At 51.6% G+C, this 21,515-nt stretch overlaps 2 protein-coding genes across 11 annotated transcripts; one reads left to right on the forward strand and one right to left on the reverse strand.

Annotated features, from left to right (window-relative positions):
- Nucleotides 1–134: 134 nt before the first annotated feature.
- Nucleotides 135–13,548, reverse strand: FKBP8 (FKBP prolyl isomerase 8). 4 transcript variants are annotated; one of them, XM_045585840.1, is made up of 9 exons: nucleotides 13,526–13,548; nucleotides 6,549–6,859; nucleotides 4,351–4,520; nucleotides 4,118–4,206; nucleotides 3,682–3,902; nucleotides 2,979–3,151; nucleotides 1,866–1,943; nucleotides 1,058–1,189; nucleotides 135–655 (listed from the first exon to the last, which is right to left on the reverse strand). In XM_045585840.1, the coding sequence occupies exons 2-9, from the start codon at nucleotides 6,832–6,834 to the stop codon at nucleotides 569–571; spliced, it is 1,236 nt and encodes a 411-aa protein (XP_045441796.1). In that variant the 5' UTR covers nucleotides 6,835–6,859; nucleotides 13,526–13,548; the 3' UTR covers nucleotides 135–568. The 4 variants fall into 4 exon arrangements, with proteins under 4 accessions (XP_045441796.1, XP_036305767.1, XP_036305765.1 ...); XM_036449874.2 differs by lacking the exon at nucleotides 13,526–13,548 and adding an exon at nucleotides 8,262–8,398 and having other exon boundaries at nucleotides 3,682–3,899; XM_036449872.2 differs by lacking the exon at nucleotides 13,526–13,548 and adding an exon at nucleotides 8,262–8,398.
- Nucleotides 13,549–13,667: 119 nt separating this feature from the next.
- KXD1 (KxDL motif containing 1) lies at nucleotides 13,668–20,940 on the forward strand. 7 transcript variants are annotated; one of them, XM_036449887.2, is made up of 5 exons: nucleotides 13,668–13,816; nucleotides 16,380–16,539; nucleotides 17,927–18,079; nucleotides 18,638–18,684; nucleotides 19,479–20,409. In XM_036449887.2, exons 2-5 carry the CDS (start codon nucleotides 16,439–16,441, stop codon nucleotides 19,706–19,708), a joined length of 531 nt encoding a protein of 176 aa, XP_036305780.1. In that variant the 5' UTR covers nucleotides 13,668–13,816; nucleotides 16,380–16,438; the 3' UTR covers nucleotides 19,709–20,409. The 7 variants fall into 7 exon arrangements, with proteins under 7 accessions (XP_036305780.1, XP_036305782.1, XP_036305783.1 ...); XM_036449889.2 differs by having other exon boundaries at nucleotides 13,684–13,816; nucleotides 16,421–16,539; XM_036449890.2 differs by having other exon boundaries at nucleotides 13,758–13,894; nucleotides 16,421–16,539.
- Nucleotides 20,941–21,515: the final 575 nt, after the last annotated feature.

Here is a 21,515-nt window from a genome sequence, read left to right on the forward strand (position 1 = left end):
GTGAACTCCTGGGAACTCTAGGCACATCACATCACCCCAGTAGCACAGGTATGCTGTGGCCCAAGAGGAGACTCCATCCTCCCCACTCCCCACGGCTCTGGCCCACCCCTAAGTGGCAGTGAAAGCAGGCGGAATGCAGGATGGGAGGCTTTATTTCACTTGGGGCGGTGGGGGGAGCCTGGACGGAGGGCAGCAGGCTAGGCAGGAGGGGCTGGCAATTGTACAGGAACTGGATGGGGAAGGGCTGCCCTGAGGCCTTGGGAAGGAGAAACTGAGGCAGGCCCCTGTTGAGACCTAACCCAGGGGGGAGTGGGAGGATAGGAATTGGGTCTGGAGGAATAGGGTTCCCTCCTTCCCGGCTGGACATGGGGCCTGAGCCCTGCCTCATTTCCTCCTGTAGGGCCTCAGCCCCTCCTGCTCACTGGGCCATGCAACCCTCAAACCTCACTGTCCCTGCCCCAGAGGAGGGGGGCGAGGCCAGAAAGGGTAGTGGACAGAGAGTCTGGGAGAGTTAGGGAGTGCGGGATGGGGTCCACGGTGCTCAGAAGGGGTAGCGGCCACTTGGCAGTCAGTTCCTGGCAGCGATGACCACAGAGAGAGCCACGCCCCCCAGGGCAACAGCAGTTGCTCCAAACAGCCACTTCCATGGGATGGACTGTAGATAAAAGGGGAGGAAGGAGGTGGCGGGAGGGCAGTCAAGACTGGTATCTTGGGTGTCAGGTACCAACACAACCCACACAGGCCTTCCACTGCCTAAGCATGCATTTCCTGCCTCCTGGCAAACTCCTACGTGTGCATCAAAACTCAAGCTAAATTTCACCTCCTCTGGGCAACTTCCCCTCCCCTTCTGGAAGAGCCATCACTCCCACCCCAAATCCTACATGTTGTATTCCACCTTCTGCTTTGACCCGGGTCACGTGGCACTAGGGCCTGTGTCCCCAATATGGTCCAGCACAGCCCAGGTGACAAGGACATCAATGTTTGTAAGATGAAGACACTCTACATAGTCTCCTCTGCCCTCCCACAGGAAGCCTCCCTGCCACCAACCCCGGCTCACCCAGGCACCCTTGCCAGGACACTTAGCAGGCAGCCGGCTGGGGTTGCCCAGCATTTTCCGGTACAGGGCGGTCTCCGTGCTCCGCTGGGCCGCATGCTTTTTCACTAGCTTCGAGAGCTCCGCGTGGATTGTCTAGGAAAAGTGAGTGGTGGTTGGGCTAAGAACAGGTGGCAGCAGCAGCCAATGTGGCCAACATCACGGGCACTGTGCCCTTTTGGTGCCCTGGGTCACTCTGGGATTGGGACCACTGAAACACAGGGGCTCCATCTACCCCTCTCCGGGCATCAGCAAAGTGGGGCTGCCATCTCCATGCCTCTAGGGAGCCTGCGGACGGAGCAGAGCACAGGTTCTGGGAGAAAAGCTGGGACGCTGGCACTGGCCAAGCTGGCAGCACCCTTGGCTCCGGGGACCCCCATGTTCAGGAACAGCCTATGTAGGGGTCATGAGGATCGTAGTAAGCTGGCTGGGGCCCTTAGCCACCTGCCCCTTCCCAGGTAGAAACACAGCAGGAAAAGCCACAGCAACAATGAAAAATGGCCGGGCTATTGTGAACCAAGAGACCACTGGCTTGATTCTTGGTCCGGGCACATGCTCAGATTGCATGCTTGATCCCCAGCAGGGGGTGTGCAAGAGGCAGCTCATCAGTGATGTTTCTCTCTCATTGGTGTTCCTATCTATCTCTACCCTTCCTCTTTCTCTAAAAATCAACAAAAAATATATTTTTTAAAAAGGACTGAGGGCAGATGACAGGAGGGCCTTCCCAGACAAGCCATAGGGCAAGTTCCCAAAGCACCTCTGTTCTTCTCACCTTGTTGGAAGGTTCCAGCTTCAGGGCCGCCCTCAGGATGGGGATGGCCTCGCTGTACTCCCCTTGCTGGGCCAGTACCTGTGAGAGAAAGCATCACTCTGGACCCATACTAGCCCATGGTTTCTTTCATGAAACCCAACCCTGCCAGGCTCCTGACCACCCTGACAAGTCCCAAATCTAACCCCAGGGGTCCAGTTACCCTATGCTACCCTCCTGAACCCTCAGACTCTAAGAGCACCCCACTGAACTCAGTGTTGGTCCCCTAACCTTCTCCTTTCCTGAGTGTCTGCCTTGGTCTGTACAGGAGACCCGGTCACCCTCTTCATCTACTCCTCCCTCACCACTTTGACTGGACATTTCCAAAGTAAATGATTCAGAACCCAGCAGGTAACTCAAGCCAGCCAATGAAAACCAGCCTGAAATATGCTAATGCCACTGGGAAGCTGGTTGTTAAGTGGCAAAGATGCAAGCTTTTGGGGGGCAAGATGGAGCATCTTGGTTGATCCCAAAAGAGGGGCCTGCCTGAGGGGGAAACCCACAGCAGACACAGTATTCCCACACATTGCTAATGCCTGGTCCAACCCTGCCTGAACCCAGCCACATGGGACTTGAATGTCACAAATCAAGTCCTCCTTTTGCTCAAATCTGCGCACTGAAGAGTCCCAAGTTCAATTCTGATCAAAGGCACATGCCTGGGTTTCGGGTTCAACCCCCAGTAGGAGGCAGCCAATCAGTGATTCTCTCTCATCATTGATGTTTCTCTCTCTCTCTCCTCCTCTGAAATCAATAAAAAATATATTAAAAACAAACAAACAAACAAACAAAAAATACAACTCGGCTTTTGTTCTGAAGAAGGTAGCCATGGAGGATTGTATGCAATGAGCAGTCACCATTGGGCCACAGGGAAATGTGTGGGAGCCTAAGGCTTGGGTTCATGTCTGGCCTCAGTCAATGAATTGCTGTGATTCAAGTGATACCTCTGCACCTGTCTGGGCCTTAAGTTTCTCTATCTGCCCTTTTCAAACCCTGGATTCAGAACCAGTCCCGCTGGTGTGGGTTGGGGAGCCAGCCTGCCACCTGCACCGGTGGCCTGGCCCACCGCCCGTGGCCCACCTTGCCCTTGCGGAAGAGCGCCTTGACGTTGTCGGGCTGGTGCTCCAGCACGAGGCTACAGGAACGCAGGGCGGCCCGGTAGTGGTCCAGCTTCAGCTGCGAGGCCGCCAGGTTGTTCAGACACTTCACCTTCAGCTGCAGTAGTTGCTCCTCCTCCTCAAAGGTCATGTCCACTGGGGGGGAGAGGGAGGGAAAGTGCTCAACCCTGGCAGCCATTACCACACCACCAGCCCCTCACAACCACCTGCCCACTACATGACCTGGGACAAGGCCCACTCCCCTGCACCTGGTGGAAGGGGAGACTAGGTAGGGGTCCCAGTCGTGTGAAGGTGCTCCTGAGGGATCTGAAGCCTCCCCGGCTTCAGTCTCCCCGTCTCTGACACAGGCCAAGACTGCTCCACCCTCAGGGCAGGGCCAAGGAGTCTATAAAACGGAGCTTAGTGAAGCAGAGTCTTAACTGCGGGCATGTGGAGGGACGTCATCTGCATTCATCCATGCCCCCATGTACCGGTATACCCACATCCTGTGACATCACACTGATCTGGGATCTGCCACAGGGCTGGAGTGGATCCTAGCCTAAAGAGGTCTATGAGAATCTATCCGTACTCTGGAATATTCTACAACGCTCTGAGTCTCAGGTCCTGTGTGGCTTGAGGTTCTTGGCACTAGCAGACATCTTTACAGGGGAGGTGGCGGGGGTCACCTTTGGCGCTGGAAGTAATGGCCTTGATGGCGAGGTCATAGGAGTTGGCAGCCAGCACGAAGTCAGCCCGCTGGTAGTGAGCATTGCCGCACTCCCGCTTCCGGTTTGCCAGTGCCACACGTTCCTGCCCTGTGAGCATCTCCAGATCAGGTCCATCCACCGCTGTCTTCAGGGTCACCTCCAGGCACAGGGCCGCATGAGGGGGGATGTATGGGCTCCTGCTGGGGGATGGGGCACGGGGAGCACTCAGACCTGGTAGCCACCATGACGGCACCCCAGACACACTGGGCAAGCTTGAGGGCAGAAAAGGACTCAAGTCCTAGAGCTGACCCTACTCATTAAAACTTAGGGAAAGTAACCCTTTCCACCCTTGAGCTACGACTCACACCTACCTCCTCCCTACCCCATAGGGAACCCTGCGGCAGCAGGTTCTCACCTGCCCTGGGGGCCATAGCAGTACTTGGAATCAGCAGTGACCATAGCAGTCTCCCCCACATCCATGAGTGGGACACTGAGATCCAGGGCCTGGGTGTGCAAAGGTTAGGAGGGTCAGGTGGGTCCAGGTGCAGCCTGAGCCCCCCACCTTGTCATCAATACCTCGACCTTCATTACTCCCTCCATCCCCCCTCTACTCTATCCCACCCTGCCCAGACCCCATGCCACTCCCACCTGGATGACGTCACAGTCACCCAGGGTGAACACCAGTTCTGGCTCCTCCTGCACGCGTGTGCCGTTCTCCAGCGACGTCTGCAGTTGCACTGTGACCACCTGACCTTTGGTCGGGCGACTGGAGCCGGGTGGGCCTGGGACCAGCGTCTTCTTCCTCAGCAGTCCATTCCCTGCCAGGGACCGAGGACAAGCAGCCTGTCACTGGGTGGCTCAGGTGGGCACCTGCTCTCCACACCCCTTCCTCCCCAACCCCCACTAACTCCGCCCACCGCCAGAGTGGCCCAACACCAGGGCCTATGCTGAGCTTCCAAAGACTGCCCTGCCACTTACTAGGCAGGTGACCCCACACCCCTGGGCTTCAGAGTCCCAGTGGTTTATGATATATGACTGGTCAGGAATATACCGTAAATCTGAGTGGATCCTAGTCTAAAAGTTAGGGATAGGGAGATAGCCACTCATATTCTGGAACATTCTATGACGTTCCAAATGTGTGTGCTGCTCTCCAACTTGCACATACCCCAGCATCCAGCCTAAGAACCACTGATCTAGTGGATCCTGGGGAAGCCTGTATCTTGAGGTTTTGGGGTACTAATGGTGGCTGTGCTGACAGGGTCACAATCAAGCACTGCCTCTCAGAGAGGGAACTTTGGGCAAATCACAGCCCCTCTCATGGCCTCGGTCTCCTTGTCTAGAAGCCTGAATTCTGACCTCGGAACGCAGCTGACTGTGAAGAGGACCAAGGCAGCTCCGACTACCAGGAGAGAAGCTGCCCAGATGCTAACATAGCCAGGAAAGCAGTGTAACCTCGGGCAGCGCCCTCACCTATCTGACCCTGCTTCCCCATCTGTAAAACATGGGTATGGTAGGAATTAAATGACAGGGCTGTTGCCGAAACCGGTTTGGCTCAGTGGATGGAGCGTCGGTCTGTGGACTGAAAGGTCCCAGGTTCGATTCCGGTCAAGGACATGTACCTTGGTTGCGGACACATCCCCAGTAGGGGGGGTGCAGGAGGCAGCTGATGGATGTTTCTCTCTCATCGATGTTTCTAACTCTCTATCCCTCTCCTTTTCTCTCTGTAAAAAATCAATAAAATATATATTTTTTAAAATGATAGGGCTGTTGTGAGGATCAAGTAAAATACTGCACAAGCCTGGCACAGAACCAGTGGACAGGCAATATTACCTGGTGTTACTTTTAGTAGTAGTGACATTTTTTATCAGCAGTGGGGTGACATTAGTAACAATGCTCTTTGATCAATATTAGTATCATTTTATACTATTGCTTTGGTGTCAGTACAAATGGTAGTAGTAACAATGACGTTTTACTACAATACTATTTGTGTGGTGTTAACATTATTTAACACGTTAGGTATCAGTACTAGTAGCAATACATTTCTCTAGCTTCCAGGGAAATGTTGCTGAGATGGGGTCCACGGTGGGGACATTTGTGTGGATTCCCCAAGTCCTCTCTTTTTTTTTACTTTTTAAAAAAAATATATTTTATTGAGTTTTTACAGAGAGGAAGGGAGAGAGATAGAGAGCTAGAAACGTCGATGAGAGAGAAACATCGACTGGCTGCCTCTTGCACACCCCCCACCGGGGATGCGCCCGCCACCAAGGTACATGACCTTGACCGGAATCGAACCCGGGACCTTTCAGTCCGTAGGCCGACGCTCTACCACTGAGCCAAACCGGTTTCGGCCCCAAGTCCTCTCTTGAAAGACTTCTCTGAGCATTAGAATGCTAATGAATACCACGAACCAGACAAAGAAATCAAAAACAAATTGGGATGTTCCCCAGGTCTATGCGATCTCAGGACACATGTCCAGGGGACAGGTACTTATCAGACAAATGCCAAGAAAAGAAGCTGTGGAGTTTGTGAGCTGCTGGCGCCTAGTGTGCTGACCCTGGACAGGTGACTCAGCCTCTCTGAGCTGGTGTGTGTGTGTGTGTGTGTGTGTGTGTGTGTGTGTGTGAAAGATGGGGGGGGGAGGGAATATAAAAGGGCTTCATAGACATGAAGCATCTCATGCAGCTGCCTGTTTCTGGCAATCACCGTGGTTACCACATTTTACTTCCAACCTACTTCATGGCAGAGGTGGGGAAATGAGGCTCAGGGTAGGTGGTTTGGGTCAAGATCACTCCTGAACTGCTGCTGACTAGGCCCTGTGGGTCAACCCAAGCCCCCCTGCACCTTACCCAGGATGTCCAGCCACTCATCTGGGGCTGGGGCAGGCTCGGGCTCAGGCTCCATGGCAGCCAGGAACTCTCGGGCCAGGGCCCCTGGCTGTTCAGTCTCCTCCAGTGGGGGCTGTCCCATGTCCTCTAGTGGTCGCAGCTCACTCAGGTTCTCCTCTTCTTCCTCCTCGCCCTCTGTGTCTTCCACCCCATCTAGCACTTCGAAGTCCTCAAGCGGTGGGACCCCAGCAGGTGGTGAGGCAGCAGGCTCAGGGCCCATGGCGGAGGGCTCAGCACAGGATGCCATGCTGCTGGGGGGATGGGAACTGGCCCTGGTGGGGGGAATGGATGGGAATAAGAATCCCACCCAGCCATGCAAACCCTCCTGTATATCCATCCATTCTCCACACTATGAGTCACTTGCTGTGTGACTCAGGGGCTCCAGGCCTCAGTTTCCTCATCTTCAGTGGGTAGAGCAACAACCCTGGCTTGTCCAGAGGATTTAAGGACCCAAGCATCAAGCATGGGCATCAGGCTCAAACACAGTTAACTATTATTAGCGCTAAATAATATTTAATATTTATAAACACCCCAGGAAGTAGGAAACATACCCCTACATTCTTCAGAAAAGGAAATTGAGGCCCAAAGGAGCAAAGCTATTTGCCCAAGGTCACAGAGCAAGCCAACTGCAGGAGTAGGATTTGAACCTGGGGCTTTATCTGATTAAAAGCCCAAAGATGCTGGGTGGTTTTCAGATGAACAAACCCTGAGGTCTTGGGGAGACTATTTTTAGACCCCAAGTGCAGGAGAACTGAATCTTTACCAGGGCTCCCCATCTCCAGCTGCCCCTTCTCTTAGAGGGAGCTCCTGCTAACTTCCCACCACCCGGACACCCAAGCCTTTTCCTTCCATTCTGAGCCTGAACCTTGGCCCAAACTCTTCCTGGGAGCTGTTTCTCTTCTCCTCAGGCCTCCTGACTACCCTCCCAAAGTGGCCTTTATTAAAAGGAGAGATGATCCTCACCGCATTCTAAACCCTCTTCTTTGGGCCATCAAGGACTGCCCCCCTCCCCCAGGCCTTGAGCTCGGAGGTAGTACAGCCTGGTCATTCTAACCCACCGCATCCTCTATCCCTCCCCAACCCTCACCTGCCTGCTCCTTCGGGCTTGGGCCCCTTTCCTGAGACTCTCCCAGCTCCTACCTCCACAATCCCCGATACCCGTAAAAATCACCCTCCCCCCCACCCAACCACCGCTCCCAGGCTGGGCCGGCTAACCCCACAGCCATCCTATCGCCCCGCAAACATGACTAGGTTCCCAGACGCCCCCCGCTCCAGATCCCATAACACCCTACGCCTTCCAAACGCCCCCCGCCCGGGCCTGGCCCACCGTCAGCCTCTCACCCAGGCCCCCAACGCCCCAGGCTTGTTTGACGCCACCAGGCTGAGTCCTCGACCCCCCCCCAACCCTCAAGCGCCCCCGGCTCTGCACGTCTCTGCCAGCAAAGCCCCCCTAACACTCCTCGGATCTCCGGGGCCCCGACCCCCGCTGCCCCCGCCTGGCCGCACCCCCCACTCCGACCCCCCCCCCACCCCCCGCACACCCCGGCTCGCCTCCCCCGCGGCTCTTCGCCCCGCCCCTCGGCTGCAGCCCCCGCCGCGCCGGTCCCCGACTGGCCTAGAGCCCGGTCAGCGCTCCCGGCCGGCGCGGCCCTGCCAGCGCCCCGGGACACGTGCCTCCGGTTCCGGGACCCCCTCTTGGGGTCCTGCGCCCCCCTCCCCGCCCCCAGCCGCGGCCGCCGCGCCTCGGGAACTAGGCTCAGACGCCCGGCCCCGCCCACACAGCGCCCATTGGCCACCGCCGCCGCCACTACAGCGCCTATTGGCCCATGCGCACGTCCATCTTGGACGCAGGCACCTCCCCCTTCCTGCTTGTTTCCGCGAGACGTTCTTAAAGGGGCAGAGGCCTCCGTGAGACCGGAGCGGGGCGGGCGGAGGCACCCGGCTCTGAACCCGTCCCTTTGCGATTCAGCGCCTTGCAACCTGCGCGATTCACCGCTCCGGTCTAAGCTTCATACTGTCCATCTGCGAAATGGGGTTAAATACCCTAATCTATGCACTCTCACCTTGGGGGCTGTTGGGAGGATAAATAATATTTCCTTTAAAGAGTTCTGCAAAAACACCCTTAAGTCCTAGTTATGTAGACCCGAGGCCCTGACGGGGAAAGACGTGCCTACCCTACGTGGTCGGTTTAATCCCCAAAAGGTTGCCTGGTGCATACCAGAGTTATGTGTAGGTGAGCGACTGAGTGAGCACAGCCGCTGAGGGCAGTTCCTCCTCTCTGCACCCTCTGCCATTTGGTGATAAAGGTGTCCACTTCCCAGGGGGAAGGTGGCTGCCTCGATTAGATGGGTTTTTATGGATTTTGTTTTGAAAGGGGGAGGCACTTACTCCGCCACGCTCTATTTTCTTTCCTTCCCAGCTTGTTCTTTGGCTTTTGTCCCCCTCACCCATATCTGCTCCTTCCTAGGAGTAATGTTGCTTCTTTTGTCCCATCTCCTTTAATGGTGCCTAGTGCCGTTAACAATAAATAAATGACACGCTGGCTTTGGAAGTAGGTGACACTGTAGGAGGTAACTGGCTTTGGATGGTAACATGTTAGATCAGAGCTTGAGAGTCACCTCATACAGGAAACCCTACCAGATTTCCCCAAAGCAAGGCCAGGTGCCCGGATTGGCTGTTCCAGCATGCTGAACCTCCACTTCATAACTGACTTCTGACTGTGCCATCACTTGGCCTTACTTCTGCTTCACCCACTAGACTGGAAGACCCCCCAAAGTCTGGAAAGGACCTGTAGTTCCTCATTATCTTAGCCCTGAGGCCTATTCTGTGCATGACACAAAAGGTGGGGAAAATAATTGTGGAAGGAAGGAAGTAGGCTGGGCAGCCAGAAGAGGTGGGAGGGTAGCAGGGATATGTGAGAAACTGGCCGGAAAGAATATCAAGTAAACACCAGGCCAGCCCCAGCCCTGTCCATTTCTGTGCCTTAGTGTTTTTATCTGTAAAGCAGAATCATCCTTCCAGCCCCACCTCTGTCACAGGGACTGGTGGAACTGTAGTAAATAATACTAATACGTGAACAATTAAAATAAACAAATATAACCTAATAACACCAACAATTTTAACAATAATAATGGCTGACACTCGGGTATCACAGGTATAGGCAAACATTCTACGTGTATTTAATCCTCATATTAGCCTTGTGAGAGAAATACTGGTACTCTGACATTTGGAATCCACGTCATTAGCTGCAGAGTTGCATTCTTTGTATCTTCCTGGTGAAAGGAACTTGTGATTGTGATGTGCCCTTGTTAACTCCATGCTTCTTGCCTTAAGAGTGGGTTTTTTTCTGATATTAATATTGCACACCTGCTCCTTCTTGGTTAATGTTTTAAAGGCTCCATCCTTTTCTACCCCTTATCTTCCATCTTTTTGTATCCTTATGTTGTTTGTACGTGTCTCTCTTGAAAGCAATATAGAACCAGTTTTTGTTTTTTGATCCATTCTGCCCACCTTTGTCTTTTAACTGAGGCATCTGGTCTCTTTAAATTTTTTAAAAATATTTTTATTAATTTTTTACAGAGAGAGAGAGGGATAGAGTTAGAAACACCAATGAGAGAGAAACATCAATCAGCTGCCTCCTGCACACCCCCCACTGGGAATGTGCCTGCAATCAAGGTACATGCCCTTGACCATAATCGAACCTGGAACCCTTCAGTCTGCAGGCTGACACTCTTTCCATTGAGCCAAACAGGTCACGGCTCTGGCATACCTTCTTTTTTTTTTTTTTCTTTTTAAAAAAAATATATTTTATTGATTTTCCACAGAGAGGAAAGGAGAGGGATAGAGAGCCAGAAACATCAATGAGAGAGAAACATTGACCAGCCGCCTCCTGCACATCCCCCACCGGGGATGTGCCCGCAACCAATGCACATGCCCTTGACCGGAATCAAACCTGGGACCTCTCAGTCCACAGACCGACGCTCTATCCACTGAGCCAAACTGGTTTCGGCTGGCATACCTTCTTTATGCTCCTTTTCTCTCTTGCCTTCTTTAGGATTGGATGCTTGTAGCTTGGAAAGACTCTTATTATCCTCATTCTACAGATGGGCAAACCAAGGCACAGAGAAGTTAATTCCCCTTTTGAACGTTACTTATGAAGGGCACAATGGCCCAGGTCTCTTCCTCCACTGACCTTCTATTCTAGCCAGGAAGCTAGATACTGCACAAGCAATAATGTAGATAAGAATCTAATTTCAGCTGTGATGAATGCTACATAGAAAACTGAAAAAATGTGCCAGAGAAAGGCTTCCAGTCTTCAGACCTTCCCATCAGCCATGTCCCCATCACTGAGATGGCTGAGTGTTTCGTTCACTTCTCATCTTCTCCCTCAAACACACAAAGGAGAAAAATATTTTTCTTGTCTCCACTCCACTGAGCACAAAACATTTGGGACGGGCCAAGCCCCTTTTGGTGTCAGTGCACAGCCCCACTCCCTTCCAGGACCCTCATAAATGTTTCCTGGCCTTTAACAGAGCCCCAGAGCCCCACCGAAAAGCTTGATTTATCCAGCCTGGGTCTCTTCTGCTGCAGCCTGCGCACAGAGCCACGGTTTCACTTTTCCCAGCAGCCCCCAACCTGGACTCCTCCCAGCACCGGCTGCTGTCTGCATCACTGAGCTCCACAATTCTTACAAAGACCAAGTCCTGTGTGCTTTCCCACTATGCTACCTTTGCTCCTGTGATTCCCTCAGCCCTGAATGAATGGCAGCAACTATTGTAGAAAACTCCTAATCCTACCTCAAAATCCCACCCAGATATACTTGCTTCCTTGCACCCAAAAATGTACCCCATTCTTCAGCTTCCTCCAGCTTTGAGTCTCTCCTTCCTCTAGCCCAGGACTGTGGCATTTTGGGGCTGGGAATGTTTGTGTCAGACTCTCTCCCTTTGCCCTCCAGGGCTAGGCAGGGACTGGATGAAGTACTCTCTGGATCCCCAGGATATGGGCCACATCGAGAGGGGGTGGTTAGAGGGTTTTAAACTGTTTGTTAAACTAAATATATAAGAATCTTTGTCTTCATTAACTTTTCGGTGAATAAAGGCAGCAGTGTGTGTGTGTGTGGCGGGGGGCTTACAGTGGGCCAAGCCTGTTGTAAGGAACTTACATGCATGATTTCATAAAGTTAAGACACTTGCACAAGGCCATCCGACTAGGATATGACAGAATTGGAGATTGGAACTCAGATATGTCCAATTTCAGGGCTCTTAAAGAGTCTTCCCGGCCAAGAGCATATGCCTGGGTTGCAGGCTTGGACCCCAGTAGGGGGCATGCAGGAGGCAGCCAATCAATGATTATCTTCATTGATGTTTCTATCTCTCTCTCCCTCTTCCTTCTTATCTAAAATCAACAAAAAATATATATTAAAAAAGAGTCTTCTATATGCCCAAGGGCAGGTGTGTACCTCCCAAGCTTTCAACAACCTCAAGAAACAGATGCTGTGATCATCCAGGCTCCCAGTTAACAAACTGAGAGCCAGAAACATTATAACGTAGCATGCACATATCATAAGGCCTCAACCAATGATAATGAATTGTTAGCATTTATGGAGCAATTACTATTTGCCCCATTTTGCTCATGATTTTCAATATACTAGTATACACAAAGGAACAAATATAGTAGTAAATGTAGATGTGTGTATGCATGGATTAGTGGACATACAAACCTAATTCTGACAGCTGAGAGAGTCTCTAAGCAGTGAACACCACCCAGTACTCAGAGCTTGGTTTTTAAATACCAGTCTATAAAAAAATTAACCAGGCTCCTCAGAGAAATGGCTGATTCCAACAATATCCCAAAACAAACAAGGGAAAACTCAGAAAATGCTCAGAGAAAGATGGAGATATATTAAAAGGACATAGGAGCTAACTTAAAGGAGCAGCAAAATAAATAATATATAAATTAATTATAACATACAGAATAAAAAATATTCACTAGTTCATAGTGATATAAATATGTGACTAAATACATAATTGGAGAATGGACAGCTCTTGTTTAAAAGAATTACAATAAAAAACATACACACAATTATCATTACGCAAACATCACAGTAATAATTGTTGCTGGAAAAGAGCCTTGGATAGATGCTAAAACTAGTGGATAAAAAAATATATATATTTTAATGTTAAAACACACACACATACACACACAGAAAACCTAGGGTCACCCTAGCTGGTTTGGCTCAGTGGAGAGAGCGTCAGTCTAGGGACTGAGTCCCCGGTTAGATTTCCGTCAAGGGCACATGCCCGGGTTGCAGGCTCGATCCCCAGCAGGGGGCGTGCAGGAGGCAGCGGATCAATGATTATCATTATTGGTATTTATGTTTTTATTTCCCTTCCTCTCTGAAATCAATTAAAAAATATTAAAAAACTTATGGTCTTTGCATGGTCTAAGGTATCTCCCCATAAGATACTAATTGCAAAGGCTAGAATAACTTGATTGAGAAATTGGCAAGACACTGCCAAAAGCAAGTCATCCATCAGTCAACATCGCGTGCCTCCTAATATGATGCACTGAGGACACAACATCGCTTCTATGAGATCCCTGCCAAAACTCCTTAATTTCAGTCTAATCCTGAGGAAACACTGGATAAACCCATATTGGTAAGTATTCTACAAAAGCAGTAGTCTTCAAACGTGTCAAGGTCATAAAAGATTAAGAAAGACTGAGGAACTGTCACAGAGTGGAGTCTAAAAAGACGTCACTAAATGGGATCCTGCACCAGGGGGGGGGGGGGAGTCAGCAAAAAGCAGAGCAGGGATTTTTGAACCCAGATGAGTCTGATTCCAAGCCTGGAAAGCAGGACACTTGAGTCTGGGTCAAACAGGCCACTCGAGCACTTTAGGACATTTGGGAACTGCCTGCCGCTCTCAGACCTGTCTTACCATCTATAAAATCGGACGTCTTTCAGCCTCGTCCACCCACTTCCGCTCTGCCTAGAAGCTCCGGCTTTGGGAACTACGCAGGCGCGGTAGGGACTGCGGGACTGGCTCAGCCTTTTGACGCACACGCGAAGGAGCTGAGTCTGAGCCCCGCCCCTTCCTGCCGCGCCTCCACGTCCCCAAGTTGGTTCCGGGCTTGATGCCTCCTCGCGAGTTCCTACGCAAGGTGCGTGGTGACGTCACGGAGACGCGGGCGCCATCCCGGAAGCGCGAGCAAGGCCGCCAGATGTGCAGGTGCCGCTGCCACCGACGCCGGGGGCCTGAGTTCGGGGTGGGGCCGGGGCCGCCAGGACCGCTGGGGAGCCAGGCCAGGTCGGGCGCGGCCCCCCGGGCTGTCGCGGGGTGGGGCGTGCCACTGGACACTTCTGGGCACCTCTCCTGTACACAGGCCTCAGTTTCCCTGTATGTTCAGTGGATCCGGGTCCGGGGTGCAAGAGCTGGGGCCGCCTGTGTTCAGACTGGGCAGAGTCACCTAGAATCGGGCATTGCCCTGCTTAGGCCTGTTTCCCGCTTTGCAGGGGTGGGGCGTGAGGGTCTATGTCCGGGAGTGGGAGTCCCGCCCCCACTCCGGGGTTTTGCTAAGCTTGGGTGGCCAAATTATTTTGTTAAATGACCTGGGTGGAATCATGGAGCCTTGGCTCCTCGCCATTTGACCTTGGGCGACGGAGCCCACCAATGTTGAGCTTTAGTTGCTCTCGAAGGGGAACGATAGTGTCTGTGTTGTAGGGGAACTGGGAATTAAATTTACTCCTAGTCTTGGAAGCACCGGGGAGGCCTCCTCAAAACCCCAATTCCCACGTCAGTCCTAGGACTTCTTTATACTCCCCTTGGAGAAACAGCCTGCTCTATAGTTCAACTTTTTATCACTGTTGGAACCGTCACAGAGTGTAGTCTAAAAAGATTTAACTAAAAGGGATCAGCACTGTAAGATTCTGATTGTTTATTACCATTTTCTGGATGAAAAAACTGATTGAGGTGACCCTCCTGAGGTCACACAGTTTCTCTTTCTGCGTGTTTCCCTCATAAATACATTTGGCGCAGGGCCCAGGTCCTTTTTGGGGTCATTTCCACCCTTTTGTGATCCAGACTGTTAGTCAAGGAAGCCTTCTTCAGACAGCTGGGAGTGGAGGGATGTTCCTTGAATCCCTCACATCTGGAAGCCAGATACAGGAAAGAGCCCTACTTTGAAGCAGAACCATTTCCTGCAGGTCCAAATCCTGTGACTGCCAGACTTTAGCTACGGTTCTCCCCACCACACACACACACACACACACACACACACACACACACACACACACAGGGCTCTGACCTTTGAGCCCAAATATCCTGTTTATACATGATCATGCTTGAAGTGTAGAGACTGGATGCCTGTGCCTGGCACATGGTGAGAGCTTAATAAACAGTGATACTGGCAGGGGGTAGGATTTCACCAGGTGTGGCAGCTTATTTCCAGAGGCAGGTGGGGGCTGCAACCTGCTAGCCAGATTCAGGACACAAATACTCCTGGCCTCCATGATGTTTATTTGCTAACATTTGTAAATTAGACGATTTCATAGAGAGAGAGAAAAATCTCCATTTCCATTTTGTTCCTGGAAAAATCAGAAGTTTGTTAGGAAGCAATTGCTTAAAGAAGCTGCTGTGCTGTCATGGGTAGTAGATACTGAACACCTGTGCAGATTCATGACTTTGTAGATCCTGTGTACTATGTGCATTCTTGTGACTCAGGTTCATTGTCTGTGTGACAGTGGCCCAGTGGCTTAGTCTCTGAGCTTCAGTTTTCTCGAATATTAATAAGGGTAACAGTTCCCATGTATAAAGTTGTACCTTGTTTAGCTTAAAGTTGGTGCTCAGAAGAGGGTGGAGTAAGTGGAATCTGAAAGCCCTTTCTGATCCCTGTTAAATCTTTGCCAATGGCAAGTGGGCCTTTCTATTGGCCGTTAAATGCGTGGGTCCAGAACCAAGCTATGTCAAAATTCTGGGTTTTTCCTGAAGCCCCCACCCCACAGGAGGGTCAGTGCTAACACTGTGGCCTTTCCTGCCCTGGCCCCCACCCACTGCAATGGTTATGTGTGCCAGGGAAGCTGAGCCAGAGTCATCTGAGTTGCTGGGGCCCACAGCCTGGCTGCAAGTGCCTAAAATTCTTGGCTTTAATTTGGTGTTAAAATTCTAGCATCAGAGGGTTTGAAAGGTCTTGTTTGCCTCTGCCAAATGGAGTTCTGGTGACCCCTTGATGTGCGCCAGGTTCTGGGCTGGGCTCTGGAGACAGCAAACACGCAAGACATGCAGGCCTTGACTCTCTTGGAGCTGATATTGCTGTGGGATGAGAGGCAAACAGGTCAACTCTGATCATTTCAGACAGAAATGAGCCAGTGAAGCAAAACAAGGTGGAGTGATGAAAGTGACCAAAGTAGGGGTATTCATCAAGGACTTCCTGGGAGAGAAGACCCTGGAGGTGGTGATGATCTGAGGGGGCAGCCACGCATGTTCTAGCCGTGGGGACAGCAGGTGCAAAGGCCCTGAAGTAGGAATGGGCAAAGGCAGGGGAAGATGTTGGTGGGAGGAGGCAGGCAGATCAGTGCAGGTTGAAGGTGCCATTGGCCTTGGGCACATTGAGAGTGGGTGTAGAGAGATGGGATTCTGATGTACTTAGGTACAAATTATAAATATGACCTCCTGCTGGAATTCTCAAAAACCCTGCATTCCCTCGATGTCAACACTGAGGCTCAGGTGGCAAGACCGACTCACTTTAGCAGCCTGTGGGGTTCCCAGCCCCTTCTCTCTATCCCATCTTCCCCAGTGCCTGATGCAGACCGAAGACTTTCTTCCTGCCTGTTTCAGGCAGTGGAGGAGGAAGAGATGGATCCCCCGGCCTCGGCCTCGAGGGTCTTCTGCAGCCGCATCCTGAGCATGGTGAATGTGGATGATGTCAACGCCATCATCCTGGCCCAGAAGAACATGTGAGTGGTGCCCACAAGGGCACATTTAGAGTGGGCCCAGGCGTGGGAAGGAATCCATTTTGCCGGCCAGCATTCTTGCCCTTGCCCACCCCTACCCAGACCTCACACTGGTGGTAAAATGAAGGAAATGAGCAAAGCTGCTGGCTGATTCCAAACTAAATTTTTCCATGGCCTGAGGTGACGCCCTAGCACAGGAAACAGGGCTTTAGGATGGTTTTGCAGCTGTGCATGGCTTGGCAAAGACCACAGCAGCTCCTGGCCCAAGGCTAGAGAAGAAGGTTGGGAGGATAGGATGGGGATAAAAGGTAGCTGGTGGGCTGACTTCCTGTTGGGAGCCTGGTGTCTCAGAGCCTAGACTGTCTGCAGAGCACCTGGGCTCCCTTGGAGGGACCATGAAAGCCCTTTTGCTCTCCCTGGGCGTGGCACCATGGCTACTGCAGCCCCTTTCTGACTTGGCCTGATCTTTGGGGAGGAAGGGCTAACACAATCTTGGGACTTCATTTTTGTATTTTTTTTCTTTTAATCCTCACCCGGGAATATTTTTCCATTGATTTTTAGAGAGTGGGGAGGAGGAGAGAGAGATACATTGATTAGTTGCCTCCCACACGGGCCCCAATTGGGGCTGGGGCTCGAACCTGCAACTTAGGTACATGCTCGCAACTGGGAGTTGAACCTGAGACCCTTCAGTCCATGGGCTGATGCTCTAATCATGAGCAAAACTGGCAAGAGCATTTTTGTGTCTTTAAGCCGAAGGTTCTTCCCTACATTTGGCACAACATGAACCTGATACTCTTATCTTGTTCTGTGACAGGATTGCTGGGTATGTCTGGGTATCAGCAATACTCCTCTTTCTCCCAGTTCTTATTTAAAAAATATATTTTTTTTATTGATTTCAGACAGGAAGGGAAAAAGAGATAGAAACATTAATGATGAGAGAGAATCATTGATCAGGTGCCTTCTGCACATCCCCCACTGGGGATCAAGCCCACAACCTGGCATGTGCCCTAACTGGGAATCAAACTGTGACCTGCTAGTCCACAGGTCAGTGCTGGCTGGGCTCTCCTAGTTCTTTGTCAGATTCAGACCTGGCCCTGGAGAATTGCTGTGGTGAGGGAACACAAACCTCCCTGGCACCATGGTATCAGGGTTAGGCCAGAGAAACTACCTGAGGTTAAGGGAGTCGGAGAAGTCTGAGAGAGTGAAAGCTACATGAGAAAGGCACACTTGTATAGGGTTTTGAAGTTTGAACAGTGGTTCGCTACATGGCTCAATCAAGTAGAGCTTTGTAGGACAAGGGAATGGCACATAGAACAGGAAAAGGGCTTAGCATACCCAGTGGGCAGAGCACTGGAGCCTGACCAGAAGCACTGGTGGCCTCTGCTACCAGGCTGGACCGCTTTGAGAAAACCAACGAGATGCTGGTGAACTTCAACAACCTATCAAACGCCCGCCTGCAGCAGATGAACGAGCGCTTCCTGCACCACACGAGGACCCTGATGGAGATGAAGCGGGACCTGGACAGCATCTTCCGCAGGATCAGGTACATACTTGGCCCCACTGGCCTCTGCCTTGCCCTCCGAGCCTCAGGTCCTCCCGTCTTCAGTAGGGCCTCCACATAACTGAGTAACGGGGAGATCCAACTCGCTTGTTTTTCAAGGCTTCCTCTTGCACTTAGCATCCAAGATATGAACTCTGGCATAAAAATCACAAAGTTTCTAAATTTTATTTATCTTGTGAAAAAAATGCAACATAGCACCAGACACATGATGCAAAAAGCCAGCCTCCTGGCCCGCTATCCCTCTACCCAGATTTTCTCTCAAGAAACATATCAGATTGCTGGGTTTTAAGGGGTGGGAAGCCAGCATTTCTCATTGGGCCTCACCCCGGCCCTAACACAGACACCCTCACCGAGGGTGCCCACACCGAGGGTGGGAGTTTTGCAGGGCTGAGTGCCTGGGCCTCTCTCCAGTCCAGGAGCACCTGGGACAAGCAATGAGGGGGAAATTCCCACTACCCACTCACCCAGAGCTGACAGCAAGGGTTGCTAACTTCTGTCCGCTCAAGGGGTTCAGCCTCTCTGCCTTCTCTTGCCCTGCAGGACGCTGAAAGGCAAGCTGGCCAGGCAGTACCCAGAGGCCTTCAGCCGTAAGTGTCACCCAGGGTTCCTGTGCCCCATGTCTGATCTTTGCAACCTTTGGATGCCACCTTCTTCAGCCCGGGGCTGGCTTTTGGAAGGTCGCCTCAGGGGCTGGTGGGTAATGGGTCCAAAGAGTACTGGGACAGAGGGCAGATGTTGGGGTGCTAGCCTGGCCTTCAAGGCAACTGTGGAGCCGGTGCTGGGACCAGGGTCCCCTCTCTCAGGGGAGGTGGCAGGGACAAGAACAGTAGCAATCATTGCCCCAGTGAGTGCTACATACCCTTACAAATAGGCTGTTACCCATCACCAGCTATGAGGTGGGGACCATATCCCCATTTCACATGGCAAAACTGAGGGCCAGAGGGGAACCTGCTTGTCAGAGGAAACAGTGTTCCCTTACACTGAGCCTCAGTTTACCCCAGGTGCTAAATGGGCCAACAGCTTCTACCCCACAGAAAACCAGAGGCAGAGGCAATGCCATTGCCATCGGCCCCAATTTATCGAGGAGGGAGCTAAGGCAAAGGCAGGTGAGGGGCCTGACTCAGGTGGCACAGTAGAGGGCAGAGCCAGGCTCAGGCTTGACCCCAGGACCCATATCAGCCTGATCCAGAGAACCTGAGTCCTTACCTCACTTTGGAGGCCTCTCATCGGCCTGAGCCTCAGTTCCCTCTGTTGTAAAATGGATGAAGTCATGCTCCATGGCAGGGTGGGTGGGGTTGCTGTCAGGGTGATGGTGGGGGGAGGGGTCATAGGTCCAGTTAATGGCAGTGACTAAGCCAACTTCTGGGCCACCTTCCCGCAGACGTCCCAGAGGCATCCCTCCTGGAGGAGGATGATGAAGACCCCATCCCACCCAGCATCACGACCACCATTGCCACCTCGGAACAGAGCACAGGTTCCTGTGACACGAGCCCAGATACCATCTCACCCCCCCTCAGCCCTGGATTCGAGGACCTGTCCCAAATCCAGCCCAACTCCCCTGCCTTCAATGACCACGGTCAGATGGATGATAAGCAGATGCCGGGCCAGTAGCTCTGTTCCCAGGCACTCCAAGGGGTTCCAGGCCTCTCCAGGTGTCTGAGGTGGCAGCAGATAACCCTGCCTGGAAACGGTCAGCTTTGCCACCCTATTCTGGCATCCAGGGCCCCCTGGGGGATAAGGCTCCCTCCCAGCATTGTGGAATTCTGGGGAACCTGTCATTCTCACTCCTCCTTCACTGAGGCTGTTTTTCTCCTGCAGACCCTCTGCCGGGCCAGGGGATGAGCAGGCAGCTGGAGGTGTTGGGCTGGGCACAAGGAATCTTTTCCAGAGCCAGGCCTGAGGGCTGCTCTGAACAACACTTAAAGGTTCCCAAAGACAACAGCCAGATATCCCCTGTCTCACCACCAACTAGTGGACAGACACTAGCATGCCTCAGTTCACTTCCACACCTACTAATTCTGGTCTCCCTGTCCCTTCCTCCAAGGAAAGTCTTAAATACTTTTCTCCGATCAGTATCTCGAGGAGGTTTCTGAAACAGTTGTAGAAAGCTCAAGACCATCCACTCAGCCCCAAGTGTGATAAAAGCCCACATTTGTCTGACCAGAGGTGTGAGCCCTGAGGGCCCTGCAGATCTCTCCCAGGGCCTCCGTGAAGCCAAGCCACCTTGGAAAACAGAATTTAACAGAATATTTTTGTATCCGATGTTTACAGATGCTGTTGGGAAGTTATCAATAAAAAGACTAAAAAGAGAAGGGTGTGTACCCAGCAGTGGCTTCCTTCCTTCCATCCTTGTGACCATCAGCTCAGAAGGGAGACAAGTGCTGGAAGTGGGACAGGAGGGGGTGCAGCCATAACCACCCAGGTTCCTATAACCATTGCTCCAACGCCGTTTCTTTACCTCAGCGATTCCCAGCCTTTTTCATCTCATGGCACACATAAACTAATACTAAAATTCTGGGCACAACATAAAGTATATTTTTGCCAGTATGAAAAAAAAATGTTTTAAAAATTCTTGTGGCACAGGGGTTGAAAATCACTATATACTTTACCTTCTTGAATAACTCCTCCAGCTTTCAGTTGCAGGGTAAGCTCCTCAGGGAACTGAGATGGTCCCTTTCCCCATTAGAAACTCAGAGTCCTTGAATCTTTGAAGCACTTGCTTTTGTCCGACCCATAGGGGAGCTGGGAAGAGTTCAAAGAAATGAAGAGGTATGCTGCCAAACCCACAAGTAACTTCTAGGTCCTCACCTCTTTCATTCGCCCGCCACTTTTTAGCCATCCGGGAGTCCGCTAGATCTCATCTCGTTTTCTTTCTTTTTTTTTTAAGTATAATATTTTTTAATTTAATATATTTTTATTGATTTCAGAGAGGAAGGGAGGAGAGAGAGAAACATCAATGAGAGTAATTGATTGGCTGCCTCCTGCACACTCCCTACTGGGGATCGATCCCGAAATCCAGGCATGTGCCCTTGGCCGGAATCAAACCCAGAACCCTTCAGTCCGCAGGCTGAAGTTCTATCCACTGAGCCAAGCCAGCTAGGGCTAAATATATATATATATTTTATTGATTTTTTTACGCAATGGAAGAGAGAGGGATAGAGTTAGAAACATCCATGAGAGAGAATCATCGATTCTTGCACACCCCCTACTGGGGATGTGCCGGCAACCAAGGTGCATGCTCTTGACGGAAATAGAACCTGGGAGCCTTCAGTTCCCAGGCCGACGCTCTATCCACTGAGCCAAACCGGCTATATTAAGTTGATTTTAGAGAGACAGGGAGAGAAACATCCATGTGAGATAGAAACATTGATTTGTTGCTTCTTAATCGCGGGATGGAACCCACAACCTGGGCATGTGC

This window comes from Pipistrellus kuhlii, unplaced genomic scaffold (assembly GCF_014108245.1).
Source record: "Pipistrellus kuhlii isolate mPipKuh1 unplaced genomic scaffold, mPipKuh1.p scaffold_m20_p_21, whole genome shotgun sequence".
Classification (NCBI taxonomy): Eukaryota; Metazoa; Chordata; class Mammalia; order Chiroptera; family Vespertilionidae; genus Pipistrellus; species Pipistrellus kuhlii.